Raw genomic sequence first — 21,810 nt, 5'->3', positions numbered from 1 at the left:
TTGGATTTCCCAGCCTCCAGGACTCTGAGAAACAAATTTCTACTGTGTATAAGCGGCCCAATTTGTGGCCAAACTGATTAAGAAACCCTCTTCTGGAGGAGGAAACTGAGTATATTAATTTGGAATTGTATTTGATTACCTGCAACTGAAATAATAGTGGTTTTAAACAAGGTAGAAGTTTGATCGTGTCTCATGTTAAAGGTGCTCAGTGTTCAAGAGTCAAGGCTTAGAACAGTGGTGCCACAGTCATCAAAGATTCAGGCTCCTCCGGCTTGTGCTCAACCAGGAGGCCTCACCTACAAGGTGGAGCCAGGATCCAAGATGGCTGTTGTACCCAAGAATAGATTGCTAGACTGTAGTCTGTGCCTATTTTTATCTTCATTAGATAACTCTAAATTGTTTCTAAAAATACACAATCTTTCCAAGCACACATGGAACATGTAAAAATATTAACTATGTAGTAGTTCACAAAGCAAATCTCAACAAATATCAGAGTCATGATCATGCAGACCGCTTTCTGACTAGAATGCACCAGAATTGTTAAGTTGGTGCAAAAGTAATTACAGTTTTTGCAATTATTTTTAACCTTTTAAACCACAATTACTTTTGCACCAACCTAATAGAAGTCGACATAACAATAAGAACTCCATACACCTGGAAATTTTACAACAGATTTTTAAAAATAACTGATGAATTGAAGAAGAATCCATCCATATTTAAAATGAAGTGAAAATGAATTATGTTAATATTTGTGGTACGCAGCTAAAGTTGTACTTAATGGAAAAGTTACAGTCATAAATGCTGGTGAGAAGCATTTGACTCAAGAATAGAGAAAAAGACAAGAATATAAACTTAAAAAAAATTGAAGAAAAGAAGTAACAAATGCATCCTGAAATTAATGAACTAGAACAAAGAGCAAAGGTAAGCAAGAAAACCAAGAGCTTGTTTTTGAAAAAAATAATAAAGTAAATAACTTATGGCAAGATTAATCAAGAAAAATGAGATGCAAATATGTAAACTATAAAGGGAGCTGTAACTATACATTTATTACAGGTTTTAAAAGCCATAAGAGAATACTATAAATAAGATTATGTCTATATCTATAAAACTTTTTAAATAAATGAATGATTTTCTAAGTATAAAAATTTGAACAGTATATAAGGTATGGTCCTACTTTTTATTAAGTATATATTTACATGTAAATATACTAAAAATATTCAAATATTTTACAAGTGGTTAAGTATGGGATAAGAATTTAGGAATTTTTATTATTTTCATTCATCCAAATTTTCTAATTTTCAACAGTGAATGTAGATTTTAAAACGACTAAGGACCGATGGGGGAAGAACAAAGACAACAGCTAAGGGTCACATTCCCCTCAGGACCCTCTCCATGTTTACATTCTAGTCCCCCACTGTGAACCTTCTTGCTCTAACAGGGAGGTCCTGGCCGCCATACTGTGTGACGTCTCTAAACTCCATGCTCTACCTTTCCTTCTTCAGGAAGCTGTTTCCCCAACACTCAGTCTTCTTACACTAGGACATAGAGCTATGCAGCTGTGCATCCTTATCCCATGCCTGGCCCGTGTCCAGTCCCCCAAAGTCCAGCCTGGGCCCAGCACCTGGACTCCTACTCCTGGGGGAAGACGGCTGGACACAGGGGCACAGACAGTGCTGGCCCTGGCCAAAGGACATGGGATATTGGAGTCACACAGACATGGATTCAAACCCCCTGTCTGCCTCTTACTGGCTTTATGAACTTGGTCATCTTTCTTAGCTTCTCTCATCTTTAGTTTGTTGGTGATAATGCCATAGCATAAAAATGAGGTAAAGTGTATAAAGCAACCACCACACTATAGGTACTTTAGTAATGTTTGGTTTTGTAATATTTTTTTTTTTCTATCCTAAATGGGTCACTAAACATAAGGGAAAAAAGAGTCCATTTCCAGAAAACATTACAAAATACACAAAAATTAATAAACCCTTAGTTTAGCTTTTTTCCACACAGTTGGGCAGGATATTGATATTCCAGATTTTTGTTATGCAGAATAACACCGAACATTAAGTGGACTATGAGAGTAGCAGGGAGTGTGTTCCTTGAGTAGAAAGTTCCCTGATGTGACATGCTATTTTATGTCTCCCTACCTCTCCCTGCATGGATGATTGCCAGTGAGATGAGTCAGAAAACAACTAAGGAGGGCCCCAGACTCTCCAAGAACCAGAAGTTTTCTGAACACTTCAGCATACATTGCTGCCCACCATTCACCTTCCTCAATTCCAAACGCGAGATTGTGGATCGGAAATACAGCCTCTGTAAGAGCGGCTGCTTCTACCAGAAGAAAGAAGAGGACTGGATCTGCTGTGCCTGCCAGAAGACCAGGTAAGGGGTCTGCACTGACCACGCTGCACCTGGGCTGGGCGCTCGCCTGTTGTCACTCAGCTCCAAGCCCCGCCCTTCCTACTCTGTGATGCGGGAGCTGGGGTTGTGCAAGCTTCTCTTCCCCCAGCCCCCTGACAGTTGGCTCCCTGTTAGGTTCTGCCATTGGAAAGTACTAGAGGGAGAGTGGAAGGTGGGAGGGGGGCAGGTCCTGCCTTCCTGTTTCCAGCTTCTGTCAGCATCCCTTAAGCAGCAGAGGAGAGCCAAGGCTCCAGCCTCCAGCTTCTTTTGGCCCTCTCAGCACCAGCCGCCGTGCAACGTCCCCTCAGAGGCCCAAGCACCAGCCAGCTGCACCCCCTGCGGTGGTCAGAGCACCAGCCAAGCCACGGTCCCCTCCAAGGAGGTCAGAGCCACGGTCCCCTCCGAGGAGGTCAGAGCCACGGTCCCCTCCGAGGAGGTCTGAGCCACGGTCCCCTCCGAGGTCTGAGCGTCAGCCACGCCCCCGCCCAGAGGTCCGACCACCACCAGCCAAGCCGCGTTCCCCTCAGAAGTCCAAGCAGCAGCCGCGCAGCAGCCCCCAAAGAGGGCCAGGCACCAGCCGTGGGGGGTCCCCGGTCAAAGCTTCTAGGTTCTGGTAACACCGTCTCTTCCCTTTTGTTCCCCCCGCCCTAAGGTTAGTAGCTGCTTCCTGTGTTGACTAACTTCTGGGTTATCTCAATGGCCCTCTCGAACCTGTGTCATCAGTTCCCTGCATTAAATCCCCTCTGTTTGAAATACCTAGTGTGGCTTCTGTTTTCCTCACAGAGACCATTGGTACAATACTTCAGATGGCAGTATGCATTGTTTTCTTTGCCTAGTAGGACCGGAAGTTATTGATTTATCAATGCATAGTATTGATCACGGTAACAGATTGAGTCAGTGAGGACTTTGATTACTGTGCCTCAGAGAAAGGGGGGATGGCCACTCTGAGGAATATGTGTAAAAGGGGAGATTCAGCCATTTTGTCCATCCATCCTCCCAACACACTTCATAGACGTTAATGCCACTTACTCAGTCATCCAACAAACTTGATGGCATGCCTATAGCGTTCCATACACCAGGCTGGGGGAAGGAACATGGCAGTGAGCAAGCCAGGTTGTTAGCGATTCACCAGGACCAAACAAGAGAATAGCTAGTCCTAGTGTAGGGTGTAAATGCCCTGATATTATCACCATCAGTGTGTACATTGGGCGATAGGAGCCCGGAGCAAGATTATACTTCACAGAGGAGTTAGGCTGGGATGAGTAATGAGTAAAAGCAGGGGGATCCATGTAGAGAGAAAAGGTGAGCCAGATTTTCGTCTGCTCCATCTTAGGCAGGTCAGCTTTTTCTTCTTCTTTTTTTTTTAATAGAGTTTATTTTTTAGAACAGTTTTAGGTTCACAGCAAATGTGAGCAGGAGGTACAGAGATTTCCCCTATACTCCCTGCCCACACACATGGCAGGACAACTTTTTAGTCCTTTTAATATTTGGAAATGAATCCGTTTTATAAGTTAATAGTGAGTGTTCATTGTATTTGTATAGATTCTCACATCTTCTCTGATACCCGGCCCCTGTATAGCGCAGTACTGCATGTACATGTCACATGATGTTTACAGATTTAGTACGCAGAAGAATCAACTGGGGAGCATGTTAAAGATGCCCCCAGAGAATCTAATTCCTTGAGTCATTGGTGAGGTCTGGAGTTTCAACAAGCAATCTCCCCTCCCCCAGCATAGTGACCTGGACCACAGTACACAGACCACACTTTGAAAAACAATGACCTACATCATTCATAAATCAATGATCCACATTATCTGTGATGTGTAGTAAAGAAATGTAGAAGGTGACACATTTGTGGTTCCCAAAGTGAAAGCATTAAAGAGAGCAAGATCAGGTGGTTAATTTGTGAAGGAAGTAACAGCCACTAAAACTGTAATAGGAAGTTGTATGCCAGGTTACCTAGTCACAAAATTAAGGTCTCCTAAGGGGCCTGAGTAAAAGGGGCCTACGACAGGTAAGATTGGATGTAGGAAGTGGTTAGGAAATGTGCAGAGGAAATTAATTGTATAAGAGGCATGTCATCTATGGTGGTGGCTTCAAGCCATCATCTAAAGTGAGTTGTGTGATGGCTTTGGTAGATGGAGTTCAAGTAGGACAAGGAAAGGAGATAGGAGACAATGAAAGCAAACCTCAGGGGAGCCAAAGACTAATGTGGACCCAGCCTTGCTGGTTTTATTTACCTAAACTCAAAAGATATTTTAGTGTTGGCGTATTTTGACTCCCTCAGTTAATTGTTCTCAGAAGGTATCAGAGGAGGCACCATTACATGCTGTCATTGCCTCCTCAATCATTGTCCCTTACCTGGGACCCAGGGACCTGATGGGCTCCATTCATAATGTCCCACAATGTCACAGAGCACCATCTAAGCCCTTCCTAAGACACTCGTTTTTCCTTCTCAGATTCCCAGAGGTCCTAAGGTAATGCATTGGAGCCATCACTCCACCATGTTGTTTGTTCCTTCTATTGATACTCTTTGGTCCTTCTAAATCAGAGGGTGAGGGGAAGGTTAACGGGAAAAAAATTCATGCTTAAGCAGAGCTACTAAATTGTACTTGAAGAAAGGGTCACAATAGGTTTTCTGAAACAGCCTTGATTTCTGAAATGGTGCCATTCATGTGGTGTGACCTTTAGAGGTGAAACAACTTTGACAAAGGCCTTTTGAGTATTTAGTAACTCTTGGATGGATCTTCTCAAAATCCAGAGTATTTAAATTTTGGATCCAATTTATAACTCCCTGCATCCGCATTGAACATAGTGGCGTTCTCATATTTGATGGGAGGAAACCCTGGCATCTCCCTCTTAGCTTCTTCTGCTCTCTTCATGATTTTAGGATTTCACAGGTCGTCCTTGCTTTGAGGGTTACCATGAGCTTTATGGGCTGAGCCGCTTTTGGCTCCTCAGTCCTGCACTTCTGAGAGCTGGGATCTGTGGTTTTCTGAAAACCACTATGGCTGTGAGTCACACATATTTGGGCAGTGCTGTGTGTGCCTTGAATGCTTTTTTCACAGCATATCTTGTACCAAATCAAGCCCTGCACACCAGAATCCTGGAGGACCGACCTATGGCCTGTTCATGAAGACCATGGGTACAGCACTGCAGCAGGCTCTGGGCAATCAAGGAAAGTGAGGTCCACCCTGGGGCCAGCTGCTTGGTGGGGTTTACGAGTGGCCCATCCCTCGGTGATGCTGCTGTCCCTCCAGAAACAACCCTGAGCTTGTCCGTCTCCACCCTCAGCCGATCCCTCATCCCCATTCCCTTGTCTCACATCAGCAGATGGGAAAATCAAAGCCGAGGAAAGATAACTGATGGTTAGAAGGTACAGGTTCTAAGTGGGCTCTGGCTCCATGGTAGTTAGTCTTTAGAAGACAAAGAATGCTCTAGTTTTGAGTCTCAAACTGAAGCCAGCCAGGTTTGGGGTTTTACAGACCAACCACCATCCAGCCTAGGCATGGCAGCACATTGCTTCTGAGGCTTAGGACACACATCCCAACTGAGTGATTGTGTGCTGGTTACACTGGTAAATGGAGCAGAAACACTCCCTTCCCCCTTGTAACTACAGAAGATTCCTATTTGTATCTTGCCTTGGGCTTGTTTGGAATGACCAGGACAGCCAAAGGATGATGCACTATATACACTTACATACCTGACAAGCTAGCATTTACTTCAGAAGAGCACTGACCCATGCGCTGTATGAGGGGTTGGAGAATATGCACGGACAGAAGCAGGTGTCGGGCCAGCTGCTAAGGTTCAGGCAGTTAGGCAGAGGTAGCCTGCCTGCTTTTCAGCCACGTGGACCCAAACTTACCCCAGACATTTTCTGTGTCATGACTTGTCTTCCTTTCGTCCTTCCTGACGCCAAGAGGTATGCTCTACACTGTCTCCTCCCAGAAAGCCATGGACATTCTCGCTTCATGCAAGATTGGGTAAACTGGCCCTTCCAGCCCCTTTTCTGAGCCCTCCCTCTGTTTCTCCAGGCAACAAACACTGACTTTATAGTCAGGTCTTAGAAAGACCTTCTTTCTTACATGTTGGTGGGAAAATTCCATCCAGGAGTATATTATGCTTAGTTTTACCTCAATGGTTATGCCCTGGCAATCAGTTTTGGTCTTATCAGCCAAACAAAATCCGAAATTCACCTGTCATTTTCCAGGTAACAGCCGTTAGGAAAGTGGCCTGAGCACTTTGTTCTCTTGCCTTGCCTGCCTCTCAGGTTTCATTATTGCGTTTGTGAGTTTGGATGACTGATCTCTTGAATCTTGCTCTATCTAAGTCATAAATTCCTTCCCATTCCGGAGAAGGCCTCTGCACGCATGGTGGTCCCTACAGCACAATGTCTGCAGAGCTGGTGCTTGTGCAGAGGTCTGGGCTAGCCAGAGAGGCCTCCAGTCCTATCCGCTGTGTGTGTTTTCTCTGTCGGACAGCTCCTCCCTGGCCACATGTCCTTAATCTAGACCATATAGCTAATCAATCTCTCTTTAACAGCCTAAACCCACTGTCGCCCACCCTCCTGCTACCCTCATTTCACAAATCCCTGATTCTAGAACAAGCTGATGACTCACCTGCACGACTGTAGTTTCCCAACTGCTGAGCCCCATTATGGATGCTAAGCATGGCAAGGAAAGGCCTTATAACCTTAAAGGTTGGTGCCACCACAGGTGGATGAGCCCCAGCCCCTCTTTAGACTAGCCAGCCTCCACCAGCCCCCTCACATTTTGGGGGATATACATCTGTCTTTAAATCCTTTCCCTCAGCTTCAGCTTTACAGGACAAGGCATTTTTTCCCCCCTGATCAGGTCAACCCCTTCCCCTGAGATTTTCCTCCCTCCACCTGTCTCCTCCAGGGTCTTGCATGTACATGTATGTGAGATACACATCATCACCCCCCCCCACACACACAAACATATCCCACATATATCCGGTTTATTATGATATAATTTACCTGCAGTAAAATTCAGCCCTTTCAGCAAATAGATCTATGCACACAACCACCACCACAATCAAGATACAGAATATTTCCATCATCCCCCAAATTTCCCTTCTACTTCTCCTTTGCAGTCACCCCACAAGCCCCTGAAAACCATTGACTTGTTTCCTGTCCCTAGTTTTGTCTTATCCAGAGTGTCATATAAATGAAATCATATAGTATGTACCCTTTGAGTCTGGCTTCTTTCACTTAGCATAATGCGTTTGAGATTGAACCACGTTGTAGCATGAATAAGTAGTTCTTTCATTTTTATGGCTGAGTAGTATTCCTTTGTATGGAAATACCTATCACAGTTTTCCATTCGCCAGTTGAAGAATATTTAGGTTGTTACCAGTTTTGGGTGGTTATGAATAAAGCTGCTATAAACAGTCAGGTGAGCATAAGTTTTCTTTTGAGTAAATAACTAGGACTGGTATTGGTGGGATGTATGGTAGATGTATATTTAATGGTTTTCCAAAGTGGTGGTATCATTTTGTTCTCTGACCAGCAATGTGGGATGCTCTGCATTCTTGTCAGCACTTGGTATTGTCAGCTTTTACAATTTTATCCATCCTAATGGGTGTGTAATAATATCTCATTGTAGTTTTAATTTTGCATTTTTCTCATGACTAATGATGTTGAGAATCTTTTAATGAGCTTGTTTATCACCCATTAAAGACATTTATTGGTGAAGTGTATGCTCAATCTTTTGCCTATTTTAAAAAGTGAGTAATTTTGTTATTACTGTGTTTTGAGATCTTTAAAAATATATCTGGATACAAGTCCTTTATCAAATATATGTTTTGCAAATATTGTTTCCCAGTCTGTGGCTTGCTTTCTCATTTTATTTAGTCTTGTGTTGAACCAAAATTTCAAATTTTGACAAAGTTAAATTTATCAATTTTTTTTCTTTTATGGGTTATGCTTTTTGTACTGTATATAAGAATTCTTTGCCTAACCCAAGGTCAAAAGATTTTTCTCCCTATGTTTTCTTCTAGAAATTTTAAATTTTAGGTTTTACATATACACTATTATACATTTTGAGGTAATTTTTTCTAAATAATGTGAGGTATGGATTGAAGTTCAATATTTTTTGCATGCGCATTTTCAATTGTCCCAGCACCACTTGTTGAAAAGATTCTCCATGAAATTACTTTTGCAATTTTGTCAAAAAATCTGTTGACCATAACATCTGAGTTACTTTCTATTTTGTTCCATTGATTTATGTATCTTTCCTTTCTCTGACATAACACTTGATTATTGTAGCCTTATAGTAAGTATTAAAATCAATTAGTGTGAATTCTCCAACATTGTTCTTCATTTTTAAAATTGTTTTCAGCTATTCTAGTTTCTCTATTTCTCTAAATAAATTTTAGTGTCAGTGTGCTAATTTCTACACTATATCCTGGTAGAATTTTGAATGGAATTGTGTTGAGTTTATAGATAAATTTGGGGAGAATTGTAATAGAATTGAATCAATTAACATGGTATATATATCTTTCCATTCATTTAGGTCTTTTTTGTTTTGTAGTTTTCAGTATACAGAACTTGTACATATTTTGTTTGCTTTATATCTAAGGACTGTATACTTTTAGATGCTACTAAAAGAGTACATTTTTCCATTTCAGTTTTTAATTGTTCATTGCTAGTATATAAAAACAATTGACTATTGTATATTGATCATGTATCATGTGCTCTTGCTAAACTTACGTATTCTACCTTTTTATTTTAATTGGTAGACTGGCATTTTCTACATTGACAATCGTGTTGTCTGGCAACAGAGACAATTTTACTTTTTACTTTACATCTGGATGCTTAGTTTTTGCCTATGGTTTAAATTGTTATTTTGCTGAGAACATTGACTTCTGAGAAATATTTTAACAAGATTACGTGCTTGACAAATTGGCTTTCTGGGTCACTCAAAAGGGTTAGAGTCCCAAGGTTAGAGCCCAACCAGATGAGAGCAGATGGCCACCCGTCCCTGGGCTCAGTTTGCACCTCCACTGCTACGTTTCAGACGCCCAAGTGTCCGTCTGTCTTGCTGGAGTGTGCATGAGTCAGGAGTAGGTAAGCTTTCTTACACTCACACCCCCAGGGACTGACTCAGGGCGTGGCTGACATTATGGACTAAGTGAGGCCTAGAAACACACCTCGTCTGGCCCAGTGGGCAGGGCAAGGGCTCTGGCATCAGGTCTGAGTCTGAGCTCTTCTGCGGGTCCAAGTTACTTATTCTCTCAAAACCATATTGTTTTTCCCATCTGTAAAACGAAGACATCATCTATTTCATTATTTGTCATTATAAAGTGCTTTGTTTATCACCTTCTAGTACTAGTACATCTAAGTGGATGTCACTAGAACTGCTACTTCATGGATACAGGGTGTCATTTAGTGCTAACTACTAGCAGATCCTCCCCAACTTAGTGGCTTCCACTTGTTGAAATGGAACCCAAGGGCTTTGAATTCCACTGATGGCCACGCCCAGGCCATCAATGTGGTTGCCAGCGCCAGTGAAGTGCCCAGTAGACAATTATATGCTTATATTATCTAAGATGCCGCAGTGACTGCAGGGACACATGAACAGGCTGATGCCCAGGATCTGTGGGCTTCTGTGCCACTGTCAGCAGCCAGGGCTGTATATTCAGCAGGATCTATGTGGAGTTCTTATAGGAACAGACCGTCCCGTGTTGGAAGGTCATAGAGGCAATCCAAAATGTAAGGATTCCCTCCCAAATTTCAAGGGACGTGTTCCAACTGTCCAGGCTACCACTCACTCTACAAAGTTTGGTAAATGAGTCCTTATTTTTCCTGGTAGCTTCAATCCTGCCTGAAGGGCACCAGCGTGGTTAGCATGATATATAATTTGGGGTTTTGGAACATGCTATTGTTAGTACCTGGATATAAACATGAATTTTATTTCTAATTTTTTAAACCCCTCAAATGATAGGAAAAGCTGTGATTCCCATAAGTAAATCTTTAGTGTACAAATATTCCTGCATTCCTAATGCATGCATCTCTGTGTTCTTTTTTTTTCTTCTTGTTTTTTAAATTGAGACGTTGGATGATGTTCTGAAACGATTTGGCATAGCCTCATTTTGAAAGTTGTCACATAAAGTTCTGTTGTATAAAATAAATGGCAGTTAACAGAATATAATCTCTCAGTTGGAGAATAAGCTTGCAAGCAATGCTTGTCTGGGGCCACATATTCATAATATCTTTCCTGGGTTTTGTTTATTTCTTTCTTGAACACAGTCTGTTTTCCATCAAAATAGGAACATGTCAATATGGTCACAATTTCATTATGTGAGTGCATATACCCTATATGTATATGTGTGTACATTTACGTCCTTCTATCTATGGGCAGTAAAACTAGTTTTTTAAGGACTGGGTTGGTACTTTGATTTCCTTTGTGTTTTTCTGTGTTTCAAAATTACCTGCCATGATTAAAGACAAAAGCAATAAAAAAATAGAAGGACTTTTAAAGGATATCTTTCCTAGGCTCAGGCCAGGAAAAAAATATCATATTATTTTGGCCAGATTCTACCAGAATTGAGAAATTAAAGAGAGGGATTCTAAGGCTGGATTTCCCAGAATAATAATGAACTCAAAGCTCGTCTACAAATTCACAATTACATTAACTGAACATGGAAAGTGTATCACTCACCAGTGCTGTGGTTTTTTATGTTTCTCTTTGTAAATCAGATTGAAAAGGAGGACCAAGCCGACCCCAAGAAAGAAGTGACCAAAGAGGAGTTTCAAGTGAATGGATGGCCTCAGCTCATGGACTCACTGTTTCCTGACCCTCGTGCCCTTGGGCAAGTTATCCGGCTTTGAATATGATGCAGAGGCCGACACTTTCTGACACGCCAACTGCCCATGCTCAAGCCGGGCAGCCTGTCTGGAGGTGAGAGCGGCATCTCTGTGTTATGCTCTAGTCAGTGGGTCCGAGCAGCACCCCTCGGCCTCCAGAATCAGTGCATGGCTCTTTTGGTGTCACCTGCAGTCCCTGCTCCCCCAGGATGTGCACAGACCCCAGGGTCTTTGGATCAGGATGGCTCAAGTGCCAGCCCATGTGTGGTCCTCCAACTTCTACTCCTTCCTGTCCCTGGCGTCCTGTTCCCAATCCTTGATCCTGTTTAGAGCCTTAAATGCAGATAGTCCTCGATTTGCGTTTCTCTTTCCCCTGTGCCATTTGGTTTCCATTTGGCCTCCCTAATCCGTTCCCTGTGCTAGCCCACAGTCGGAGGCACAGTGCCCTCTGGGGAAGAGCCATATTCTTTCTGAGTAAGATATTTGGCTAGCACATGATCCAGAGATGCAAAGAAATTCTCAGGGGGGGGGGTCTGACTTTTCTAAATCTGTGTGTCAGACGCAGACGATGTGCTATGTCGGAAGCTGAGAGAAAAGGCGTGAAGAAACAGCACCCTCCCATTGCCCAGGCGCCTGTCTTCAACCGCACACAGGGATTTGGGAATGTCTCCTCCTTGTCCCTGCCTGGGTGACAGCCAATACTCTAGGGCACTTGCCCAGACCATCGGGATGGCCTCGACTCCAGAATTCATTGCTCTGTGAATTGTGTAGCTTTGGGCAGATTATCAAGAGCAATCGTGATGCCACATGCCCTTCCTCTCTCCTGAGGGCTCCTGGAGACAGGGCTGCTAAGATAGGTCCCCCAGGAGGCAGGAGATACTGCCCTCCTACCTGTTCACTTTGCCATATGGGCAGATGACCCAAGGGCACTTTCACAGAATCAGAAGGGGTGCTCAGACAGTTTCTGTTTCCAGGTCACATGCCCCAATTCCTGGAGAGGGTTGAAACCTGGTCCCGTTGTGCTCTCTGTAGCTGGGCCCCTTCATATTTTGGTCTGATACCACAGTGGGATCAGGAAAAATAGAAGAGGAGCTTGGCCTTGGGGAGAGGATAATTAACTGGAACTCCTTCCACTTAAGTGAGTGAGGGGCGGTTAAGCAGTCCAAGACTTTCCTTCCTGTACAGAAGGCCATTCAAGGGTGTGTGAGGGTCTGGACCCAATTATAATGGAGCAGGGTGGGGGTTGACTTCCCACTGCTCCTATGTTTTACTCCACTCTCTGTAGCCCTAGCGTCTTGGGAAGGACTCTGGTCTCAGGTCTCTGAGTCAGGGCCATAGGAACTAACCCCCTACACACACATATCTGCAGGGAGGGAATTTGCCCATAGGTTAAACGGAGACTCCTCAGCTCATCCTGTGGATTGGTGTGTGTGTGTGTGTGTGTGTGTGTGTGTGTGTGTATGTGTGTGTGTTGGGGAACTTGGCTTTGGGAGAAAAGCTTTGGGCTCTCATTTTCTCTCCCAGGCACAAACACTGGAGAGCCCCTCCAAGTCCCATGTCGGTTCCATGTCCCTGAGGACCCTGACCACTGAAGATGGTCACAAGAGGAGTACACTCTAATACACTCCCTTCAGGGTCCTGCCTTTGGCGTAGGATTGCACTGTGTGCCCAGCAAAGGCCTTATAGGATCCTCTTGTGGCCATTTTCCATACTCAGCGTAGAGCTGGGGGTGGAGGGAGAGGAGTTGGAGTGGATCCATCTCTCTTCAGGCTCCGGGGGGTTCATTCCAGATGCCACCCTAGCTTGTTTTAAGCTCAGGCTTGGCTGATTTGTTTATTGACTCTTAAAGTTGGAATTAAAGGGTGAAAGATGCAGGCAATAGACACTTCCCCCACTTCTTCCCACCTCCTCCAAGACTTTTCGATCTAGGAGACCCATGGAGGGGATGTGGAGCCAGGCCCCAGACAGTGAGGATACAAGGTTCTTGGGTCACTTCGCTTGTGACTCAGCAGCGCTTTCCCTACCCAGAAGACCACATTTTCTTGCCTTCTTTTTGTTCTTTCCTTCTGCATGTGTAAACAAGATGTTGTCATATCTACTCAGTGCTTGTGCCCATCTTGGGGCTCCGTTGCTGTTGCTCATTCTGCCTTTGGTGCTCTGGCCTAATATCTTTGCATTGACGCGTTCAGCTCAAATATCACCTCAGAGCTGCTTCCCTTGGAAACGCATAGTGGTTTCCATAGTTACTCTCTAGTCCATCACTTGAGTTTGTCTGTCTTCACAACACTTATCACCCTCTGGAATTATCTTGTTCATTTCTTCACTTGTTCATGGCTTGGCTCCCTTTCCCCTCCTAATGTGAACTCCAGGATTGCCAACACCTGTTTACTATTCCGTCCTCAGTTCCCAGCACTAGTAAGAACTCAATAAATGCTTGTTGAATGAATGGATGTTTGTTGTTTTTTTCATAGGAATAATTTTTCCAAAGCTTAGATACTTTTGAGGAGTCAGTAGTATTGTATTTAGTAATAGGACATTTGGTGACTGGTAGGGCATCCTCTGCATGGAACCAATGGGAAGTGAGGAACAGGAATTCATGAAGGTAGACGCAACCCCTCAACTAAGCTTGATCACGAAGGGCAGAAGACAGGGAAGAGCTGGGGTTTTCCAGAAACTCAGGAGACACTTGAGCAGGGTGAATGCTGCTGTGAAGAAGGCAGCAGAGGGAGTGTAAGAAGGAGGAGGAGATAATTCATGACGTCAAGGACTGAGGATGTGGGAGGCGGAATCCAGGACACAGACAAGGGAATCAGGCGTCCCTTTTCATTGGAAACAGGAAGAAAGGAAACTATAGACTCCAGTGGGTGTGTAGGGTCAGTGGCAGGAGCTTGAGTCAATTCCTACCTGTGGCTTTGATTTTCTCTTGAAGTAGGAGATGAAGTGGCCTGTTCACAAAGAGGGGTGCTGGTGTCAGGGTCAGAGATATGAGACCAGTAGGGAGGATTATAAAGAAATCACTTCATCCCAGGTCTTTGAAATGTTCTAAAAAAACCTCCAGATGAATTAAATTAATTAATTAGTTAATTAACAGTTCAAAGCACTATTTTGCCACTATGTTGATGCCTGCACTCTCATATTTAGATGTAAATCCCAGATCTAAACTTGAGATCTGTATGTTCTCAGAGGGAAGATGAAAGTGCTGGATAAAGAAAGGCAAAGTATAATCTTCCTAAGGAATAAAGCATCACAGGGAAGCTTTCACTCTGGGAAGTTGCACAGTTTCTGACAGCTCGCAGAGGGATGGAGCTGTGCTGTGAGACAGTAATTTGCTGACTGTCATCTGGGCTGCTGTTCTAACATCAGAGAAATGTGGGATCTCATGCTTGGAAGGGTCCTAGGAGGGCTTCCTGACTGACTCCATAGCACATGTCTCAGTCCCATTAATAACACCATGCACAGGTACTTACTACCTCTGCTTAAATAAAACAACATGTTCTGAATGAACGAAAATGATTCTGTTGATCCAACAGTCGGGTGTACGGTTGTAATTTGGAGAGGTTTTGCATATTCACTCTTCTTGTTTGTACCACGGTACATACCTGCGGAATGTTGGTTAAGGAGAGTGATAAAAATACCTTCTTTTTATTGAGCTTCAGCTATGGATCCACCCTCTACTACAGGGTGTTTTGCATTTGTAAATGGGAAAGGTTGGTCCTGGCCCCCAGGATCACTGAAACTATGACCTTGACCTTATCGCCATCATGCTGCAACCTAGAAGTTTCCAATCTGAGCCTAGTAGAGCCCAAAGGTAGTTGGAGGGGCCACCTTATGAGATGAGAGGGGATGAAGTAACAGGGATCCTGGCCACACCTTCACATCATCCAAGGCAGTTTTTAGGGTCTATGTCAACTTCTACTTTTATGTAGATAAAGGGTTCCACTGGGGTAAAAGAGTCTGACAATCTCCACTTTTCATGACTGAAGGCAAATATTGATGGAATACTTATGTTAGTGATTTTCTAAATGATTTATTGAGGAGTGTACTATCTGGCATTACATCATAGGTGTGGGCTGAGTTGACTGGTATTTTGGTGACACCTTATTTCTTCTTACGCAACAGTTCACCTACCACCAGGCTGAATGTTTTGACTTTTCATCAGCTGGCTAGGTTTGTTCAAAGTACAATGAGCAGAGGCATAGATTAGCAAACAGTCTTGATAATTATACGTATACTTTTACTTTTAAACAAATTTATGTAAAACTATTACATTCAACATGGTACTAAAATTTATTTCTTTTGCATATGCTCCATTAACTGTATAAACTACATTACTAATGCATAAAGCAGGTTGGAGGAGAGTGGAGAAAATGGGAGACTGCAACTAAAGGGGTGGCCTTACTTCATAGCAAATCAAATATCTATCAGTTTTGAATGATTTGGCTCAAAAAGATCTCTTTACAATAAAACTAAGTTCTAAAAAAATGTTAAATCTAATTACCAAAGTGATATTCACATTGGATTTGGAAACACATTAACTGTCCTGGGAGTCCATTCATAGCCTGTGGGTGGAAGCCTGTGGGACCCAGTGGTGGTATCTGGAGAGGCGGGTGGGCTCCTTTCCATAACCCAAAGGCTATAAGTATTTTGTAGAGAGAAAGGTGTATAATCTCAAGTAATTAGGGTCTAGAAAGAACATAATGTCTTGTAGCAAGAGGATCTAAATTTCTAAAGGTTCATTTAGTCAGGAGATGTAAGCTCACCAGGAAGACAGGGTGGGAAAGAATGTCTGGGTCCATGTTTGGGAAGACGGTTGATGGTGGTGGAAGTCCTTTCTGGGGTGGGTGAATGACAGACATTCCTGATAAAGATAGGACGTTATTTGCATCACCAAAAGTTATTTGCAAAAAGTAAGGGCTTTTTGGGCCTTTCTTGATTAATGAAGCCACACTCGGGCCAATATTAAAGGTAGATATTTTATCAGATATTGAAAATAGTAGCTTGGGCCAGGCGGTGGTCCATGAACAGCCCCATGTTGACATCCAGGCAAATTTATTTGATTAATGATGAAATGGAGATATCCCTGTGTCCACTGTTAAGGAGGGTTGGGTAGTCTGTCATCAGAGAGTGTGGGACCTAACAGACATTCTGGAAACTGCTCATGAATTAAATCATGTTTGCATGCAGATCAGAGGGTATTTTTCCTGACACCTCATGTGTTCCTCTGCCTCGGGGCAAGTCCATTCACAGCTAATTCATTTCTAGGCATGCCTCTCCCATACCAAGGAAAAGGTGATGGTACAGTGGGGAACAGAGAGCCCCAGCAGTCACCAGGAGTGTCCCATGTAAGCGAGCCTGGCTTCCAGGACCTCTTTTGATGGGAGTTATTTAACAGATCTTCCTGGATTTTGTTTTATTTCTGAGATCTCTGAAGTAAACCAACATTTGGGTTTGCTACCTGCACTTTCTGTCTCAGGAAGGCAGCATCTCTCTTCTCTACAGGAAGAAATTTTGGTGCACCAAAAAGAAAAACGCCTGGTGTTCTGGGATTTTTTCCCCCCACATGGTGATCCATCAGGTTTTTACATAATCTGTTTTCACTATAATTCACCATCCATTTCTTAAATTCTCTATGAACATCCTCCTTTGCTGCTGACAGCTTCTGTTCTTTCTCTTCTGGCTTATAAGCTTTCTGACTCAGACCCTTTAACAGAGTCTTAGTTTTCTGCTGTTGGAGATCATTAAGGATCTCTATTGCCAGCTGCAAGATTTTGCATTTATTTTCAACCAGAGCTTTGGCTGCAAGCAGTAAAAATAAGAATCATTTTCTAACTTTCTTCTTTCAGCTAATGTCTTGCTGACACCTCATTGTTCAGCTTGGCATCTAAATGATGTTTGTTTTCTTCAATTCTTGATAATCTGGATTTTGGTACCGCCTGACTTCCCTGACTTTTCATCTTCTTACTATGGTAAACTGTCAACTAACTCTTTATTTTTAAAACAATCCTGTCCATTTCCTTTCCTAACATTTTTCTCCTCTGATGCAAAGATCAAGATCAAGTGGTTTCAGCTGCATAACGTATTTATTTAGAATGTCAACTCCATTATTTTTCTAAGCCACAGCTTCTGAGACTTAAGATCTTTTCTGATTTGCTCACTGATCTCAGTAGGTAGGGCTGGGAGGGCCGGAACAGCTAGGGGCAGAAGGAGACCATACCTTTCTCTCCACTTCAGGGGCTTGTGTAACCTCCAACTGCCACCCTTCTTTTAGCTTCTGTCTTCCTTCCATCTCTTTCCCTCACTCTTCTGTTTTTCTACAACTTCACAAAAGATCTTGGGTTTTAGAATTCTGGCAGAGCTACTAACAATCTTTCTACATTTTTCATTGTCTTGGGATTCACACTGTCTTCACTGCTTTCTTCAGATCTTGTTTCCAGGTATGAACTGAGATTCTGCCCAAACCAGCATCACTTTGACTCATGCAGGCTCCCACTGTCAGGTGACCAAGAATGGCCCCTCATAGGGCTGCTGACCTCCAACCAGGTACATTCTGACTTCAGGTCTCTAAAATCCCAGTTCTATTCATTTCCCCAAATGGCCTGGTGCCAAGGTTCAAGCATATCTTGTAGACGATGGTTACAGCATTGTTGAATCTACCTGCGTAACTTGTTTTCACCTATAGTTTCAATTTGCTGTTACTTGTCTCAAATCTCCAAAAGTCCTCAGCCAAATGCTTGAACCCATCTTCTCATGTGATATCTTCTCTTCTTCTGGTGCAAGTTTCCCTTTGGTGAGCTATTAGGGTCCTAATAAGAGGATATCTGTAGTCCAAAGTATTTAGCACCAAAGCTTTCTTTCTTCCTTGAAAAGCTTCCTCTCTGAACTCTCAGATGTAAGGGGCCAAAACCAAGAATATGCATCTTCAAAACATGGAGATAGCAAGGCTGAGAGTGTCCAGACTCTTGCAGTCTTTCCTTATGTGCCTACTCTTGCCAATCATGTGACTAGAGGGAATGAGGTCCTAGGATTTGCCCAGCTCCAGACACCTACCCACCCTTTTGGTCAAGGACAGTATATATTTCTGAAGAAGGTGGGGGAGATCAACCAAGAATGTACAGATCCAAGCACTAGGAGAACAATATAGAATTCTACTTTGATAGGTTTTTTTTTGTCCCCCCAGCAACATTTTGAAGATATCATCCTATTGTCTTTTGACCTCTATAATTGCCATAGGGAAATCTGCTGTCATTCTACTTGTCCTTCCATTGTAAGAAAATTGTATTTTCCATTTGGTTGTTTTTAAGATTTTTGTCTTTGTCTTTGGTGTTCTAAAGTTTCACTATGATGTCACTAAGTATGGACTTATTTTTATTTATTTTTCTCAGGACTCAAGTTTCATCAATCTGAAGATATATATCTTACTTCAGGGATGTGCAGAAAAAGATATTGCGTTACCGTTATAATGGTCAAAAGCTAAAAATTATCAAGTGTTGGCAAGGATATGGGGAAAATTTTCATAAGCTCCTGATGAAAATGTATAAACTACTACAATACCATTGGGGTGAAATCTGGGGATACTAGCAAAGCAGGATATTGTAACCTATGATCAAGCAATTATGATTTTAGGCACCAATACTAGAGAAAACTTGCATTCATAGAAAAAGGAAATACATATAAATCTGTTCAGTGAAGCATGGTTTTCCATTGGAAAAAAGAAGAGAAAGCCATAGGAAGAAATTAATAAAAATGTCTACCAATAAGAGAATTAATGACTCAATAATAGTATATTCATAAATAAAATCCTAAACAGCAGTAAAAACAAGTGAATCAGATATACCCATACTAGGAAGATAAATTTGGGAAAACAAAATGAGGAATCTGAAAAGCAAATAGTAGATGGTAAATGCAATATGATGCCCTATGCATAAATTTGAACAACCCACAATACTATAATTGCCAAAATAAGCAGAAACCATAAGATCTCACACTTTCTCTATAATGCAATAGTATAAAAAAATGACAACAAAATAAAAGACTGTCCAAGAAACATCTATTGATCTATTGTCTTGGAAATCAAAAAGAAGATTGTCGCCCCAATAAACTTGAGTTTAAAGGAAAAAAAAGAAATAATTCCTGGTTTGAAGAAATAACAGAAAGGAAATGCTATATAGAAATGGTCAACAATATTAGCCAGGCACAAATGTTTTTGGAGAGATAAGTGGGAGACTAAAGATAAGCCTGGGGTCTTTCCAAGGTTACAAGTCTTAGAACACAAAAACTCTTATTCTGAGTCCATTTTGGATCTGGATTGTACTGTGGCTTCTGCAGGGTTATGACACAGGGGATAAAGGGAAGAATTAGAACACCCCCTCCCTCCCAACCTCACTTTAGTAATAGGTAGGAAAACACAGTAGAAGATAATGGAATGTTGCAGAATGTGGAGGGATGTAAGATGGGCAGTATTAGGTGGAGTAAAGGAGAAAGAGGGCATCTGGAACAGTCTTGGGTTGGGAGCCAGGGTGGCCAAGCACAGGCAGATGCCCAAATCTCCCAACAAGGCATGGCTCTGCATCCTTGAGTGAACACAGCCAGAACCAGCCAAGTTTAAGGGGCAAGTACACATATGGGGGCAAGGCCAGAGGAAGTCCAGTTCAAGGTGTGAGGCTGGGGTGAGAGGGAATGCCAGCGAGTAGGGAGGAAGAGTGGTAGGCTTAGATGAGATAGAGCTCAGAATTCTAACCCCCTGGAAAGAGGAATCCAGACAAGTACTGTCCCCAGGCAGCTGGAGGGCGAGGCCTGAGTGTCCTGGCTTTCTCACTTGGGAAGGCCATCACTCTCTGGAGAAGTGGCAATAAAAAGGCAGGTGCATTCAACTACACAGAGCCTTCAGGTAGAAATGTTTCTCCTGCCTAAATTCAGGTGCTAAATGAACAACAAGATAAGAACCTCTACTATAAATAGTTTCTGACGTTGAGTTATCTGAGGCCATGATGTTCCTGGGAATAACACCAGGGGTACCATGACAGACTACTAGAAAGAACAAACTGGTGGGCCAGTCCCACTCAGACCCAGCAAGGAAACATAATATTTCTTCTGTCCATTTTAGATTTGGGCAAAGCCAGACCCTGTACTCAGAGCTTGCTAGGCTCTGTCCTCCCTATCATCCAGAAGATACGCAGTTACTACAGAGTGCAAAATTGGGGAGGAGAGAGCACAGTGTGTATTAATTCATGGAAGACATTGGATGTTAGCACAGAAATGTTAATAACTAGAAATTACTGAATTCTCTATGATTGTCTGTTGTGGAAATAAAACCCTCTGGAGATGGACCAAAAAAATCTGGAAATTACTTGAAACTGGTGGATAACTAAATGTAATGTGCCTTGAATATTATAACTAAAATCTACCGCAGTCTAATTGTTCTTTTTGTTGGTTCTGGGGAGCATTATGCAGTGAATATTGCAGAAATTATATAAAACCCCAAAAGCTATTCCATGTAAACGTCTTGAGTGGGAATTCTCAACCATAATGTTTGGTGCATTACTCTGATAATTCTGGATGCTAATTGATTTTATGTTCTGAAATTTTGACTGGTTTTGGGAAAACTGTAAATGCTTAACAACTGGCTCTCTGGGTGAAAAATCCTGATTTACAGTGTTTGCCAATTTCCATGGTGTAAATACTTCCACTGCGGCCGACTGCAAGCTATGAATGTGTCTTGGATGCGAAATTGGGAAGAGATGTGCACAGTTGACTCTAGCATTGGTACAGACCACCGTATGTACCCATAGGCCTCGGTGAAGCTACAGTTTTTTTCTCAAAATTCTGTTCCATAAATATACAAAGTCACCAGTCAAAGGAAAAATATGAAGGGAAAATAAAATAAATTCAAATTGGGGAGCTCAAATGGAGCTCAGATTTTTTTTTTTTTTTTGGAAACTTTGAGAAGTGGTATTTGTCTATAATCTACATTTTATTATTATCTTTTATTAAGCAAACAAGCTATCTATCACACTGAGTGTTCTGAACTCTTAGTTTCTTTGGTGTTCCCCTACAAGGAGGCTGGGGCTTCTTTTCTTTCAAATATTGGTGCTAAGGAGGTGCTGAGCAAACAAATCAGTGGGACTTGCACTGTGAGCCAGTTTCAGGATGGCTGAACTGAGGGTCAAGAAAGAAGAAAAGATGCGGAGGCTTCTGAATTTTGGGGAGGCAACCCTGAAATTTAGAGCTGTGGTTTGGTATGATGATATATATCATTTTAAAATTAACATTAATGAAAACAAGAAAAATAAATTATTTGAAAACTGAAAAAAAATGTATTCATAAACTTCTATTAGAGTAAGTCAAGAAGAACTTGTTAAAATAGACATTTTTAAAGGAGGCTGTATCTCTCCTGTCCCTACTGTGACTTATACTATTGAATATTTTTGCTGTCATCCTGCCAAATTCTAGTCAAAATGTGGAACAAGCTTATTTGTAGAACTAGTGCCTGTGGCTTCTAAAACTATTCTCCGAATGAAAGGAACAAATACCCTTGGAGGATAGTTGATTCCATATTTCTGGACAGGGCGGAAAAAAAAAATCAG

At 42.3% G+C, this 21,810-nt stretch overlaps 1 protein-coding gene across 7 annotated transcripts in view; it reads left to right on the top strand.

Annotated features, from left to right (window-relative positions):
* The window catches only part of MOBP (myelin associated oligodendrocyte basic protein), a 39,952-nt gene extending 18,413 nt beyond the window's left edge, over window positions 1-21,539 (top strand). For 3 of the 7 annotated variants that reach the window (XM_019727581.2, XM_074312583.1, XM_074312584.1), the window contains 4 exons: window positions 2,170-2,379; window positions 2,678-3,049; window positions 11,120-11,321; window positions 18,610-21,539. In XM_019727581.2, the coding sequence (XP_019583140.2) occupies window positions 2,174-2,379; window positions 2,678-3,014 (543 nt within the window). In that variant the 5' untranslated portion in view covers window positions 2,170-2,173 and the 3' untranslated portion in view covers window positions 3,015-3,049; window positions 11,120-11,321; window positions 18,610-21,539. Of the gene's footprint in view, window positions 1-2,169; window positions 2,380-2,677; window positions 3,050-11,119; window positions 11,322-11,786; window positions 13,674-17,648; window positions 18,446-18,609 lie in introns of those variants that run through there. The other 4 variants (XM_019727582.2, XM_074312582.1, XM_074312581.1 and 1 more) reach the window with 4 other exon arrangements.
* Window positions 21,540-21,810: the final 271 nt, after the last annotated feature.

Source organism: Rhinolophus sinicus, linkage group LG10 (assembly GCF_036562045.2).
Source record: "Rhinolophus sinicus isolate RSC01 linkage group LG10, ASM3656204v1, whole genome shotgun sequence".
Classification (NCBI taxonomy): domain Eukaryota; kingdom Metazoa; phylum Chordata; class Mammalia; order Chiroptera; family Rhinolophidae; genus Rhinolophus; species Rhinolophus sinicus.
This window is presented reverse-complemented; position numbering and strand designations above follow the sequence as displayed.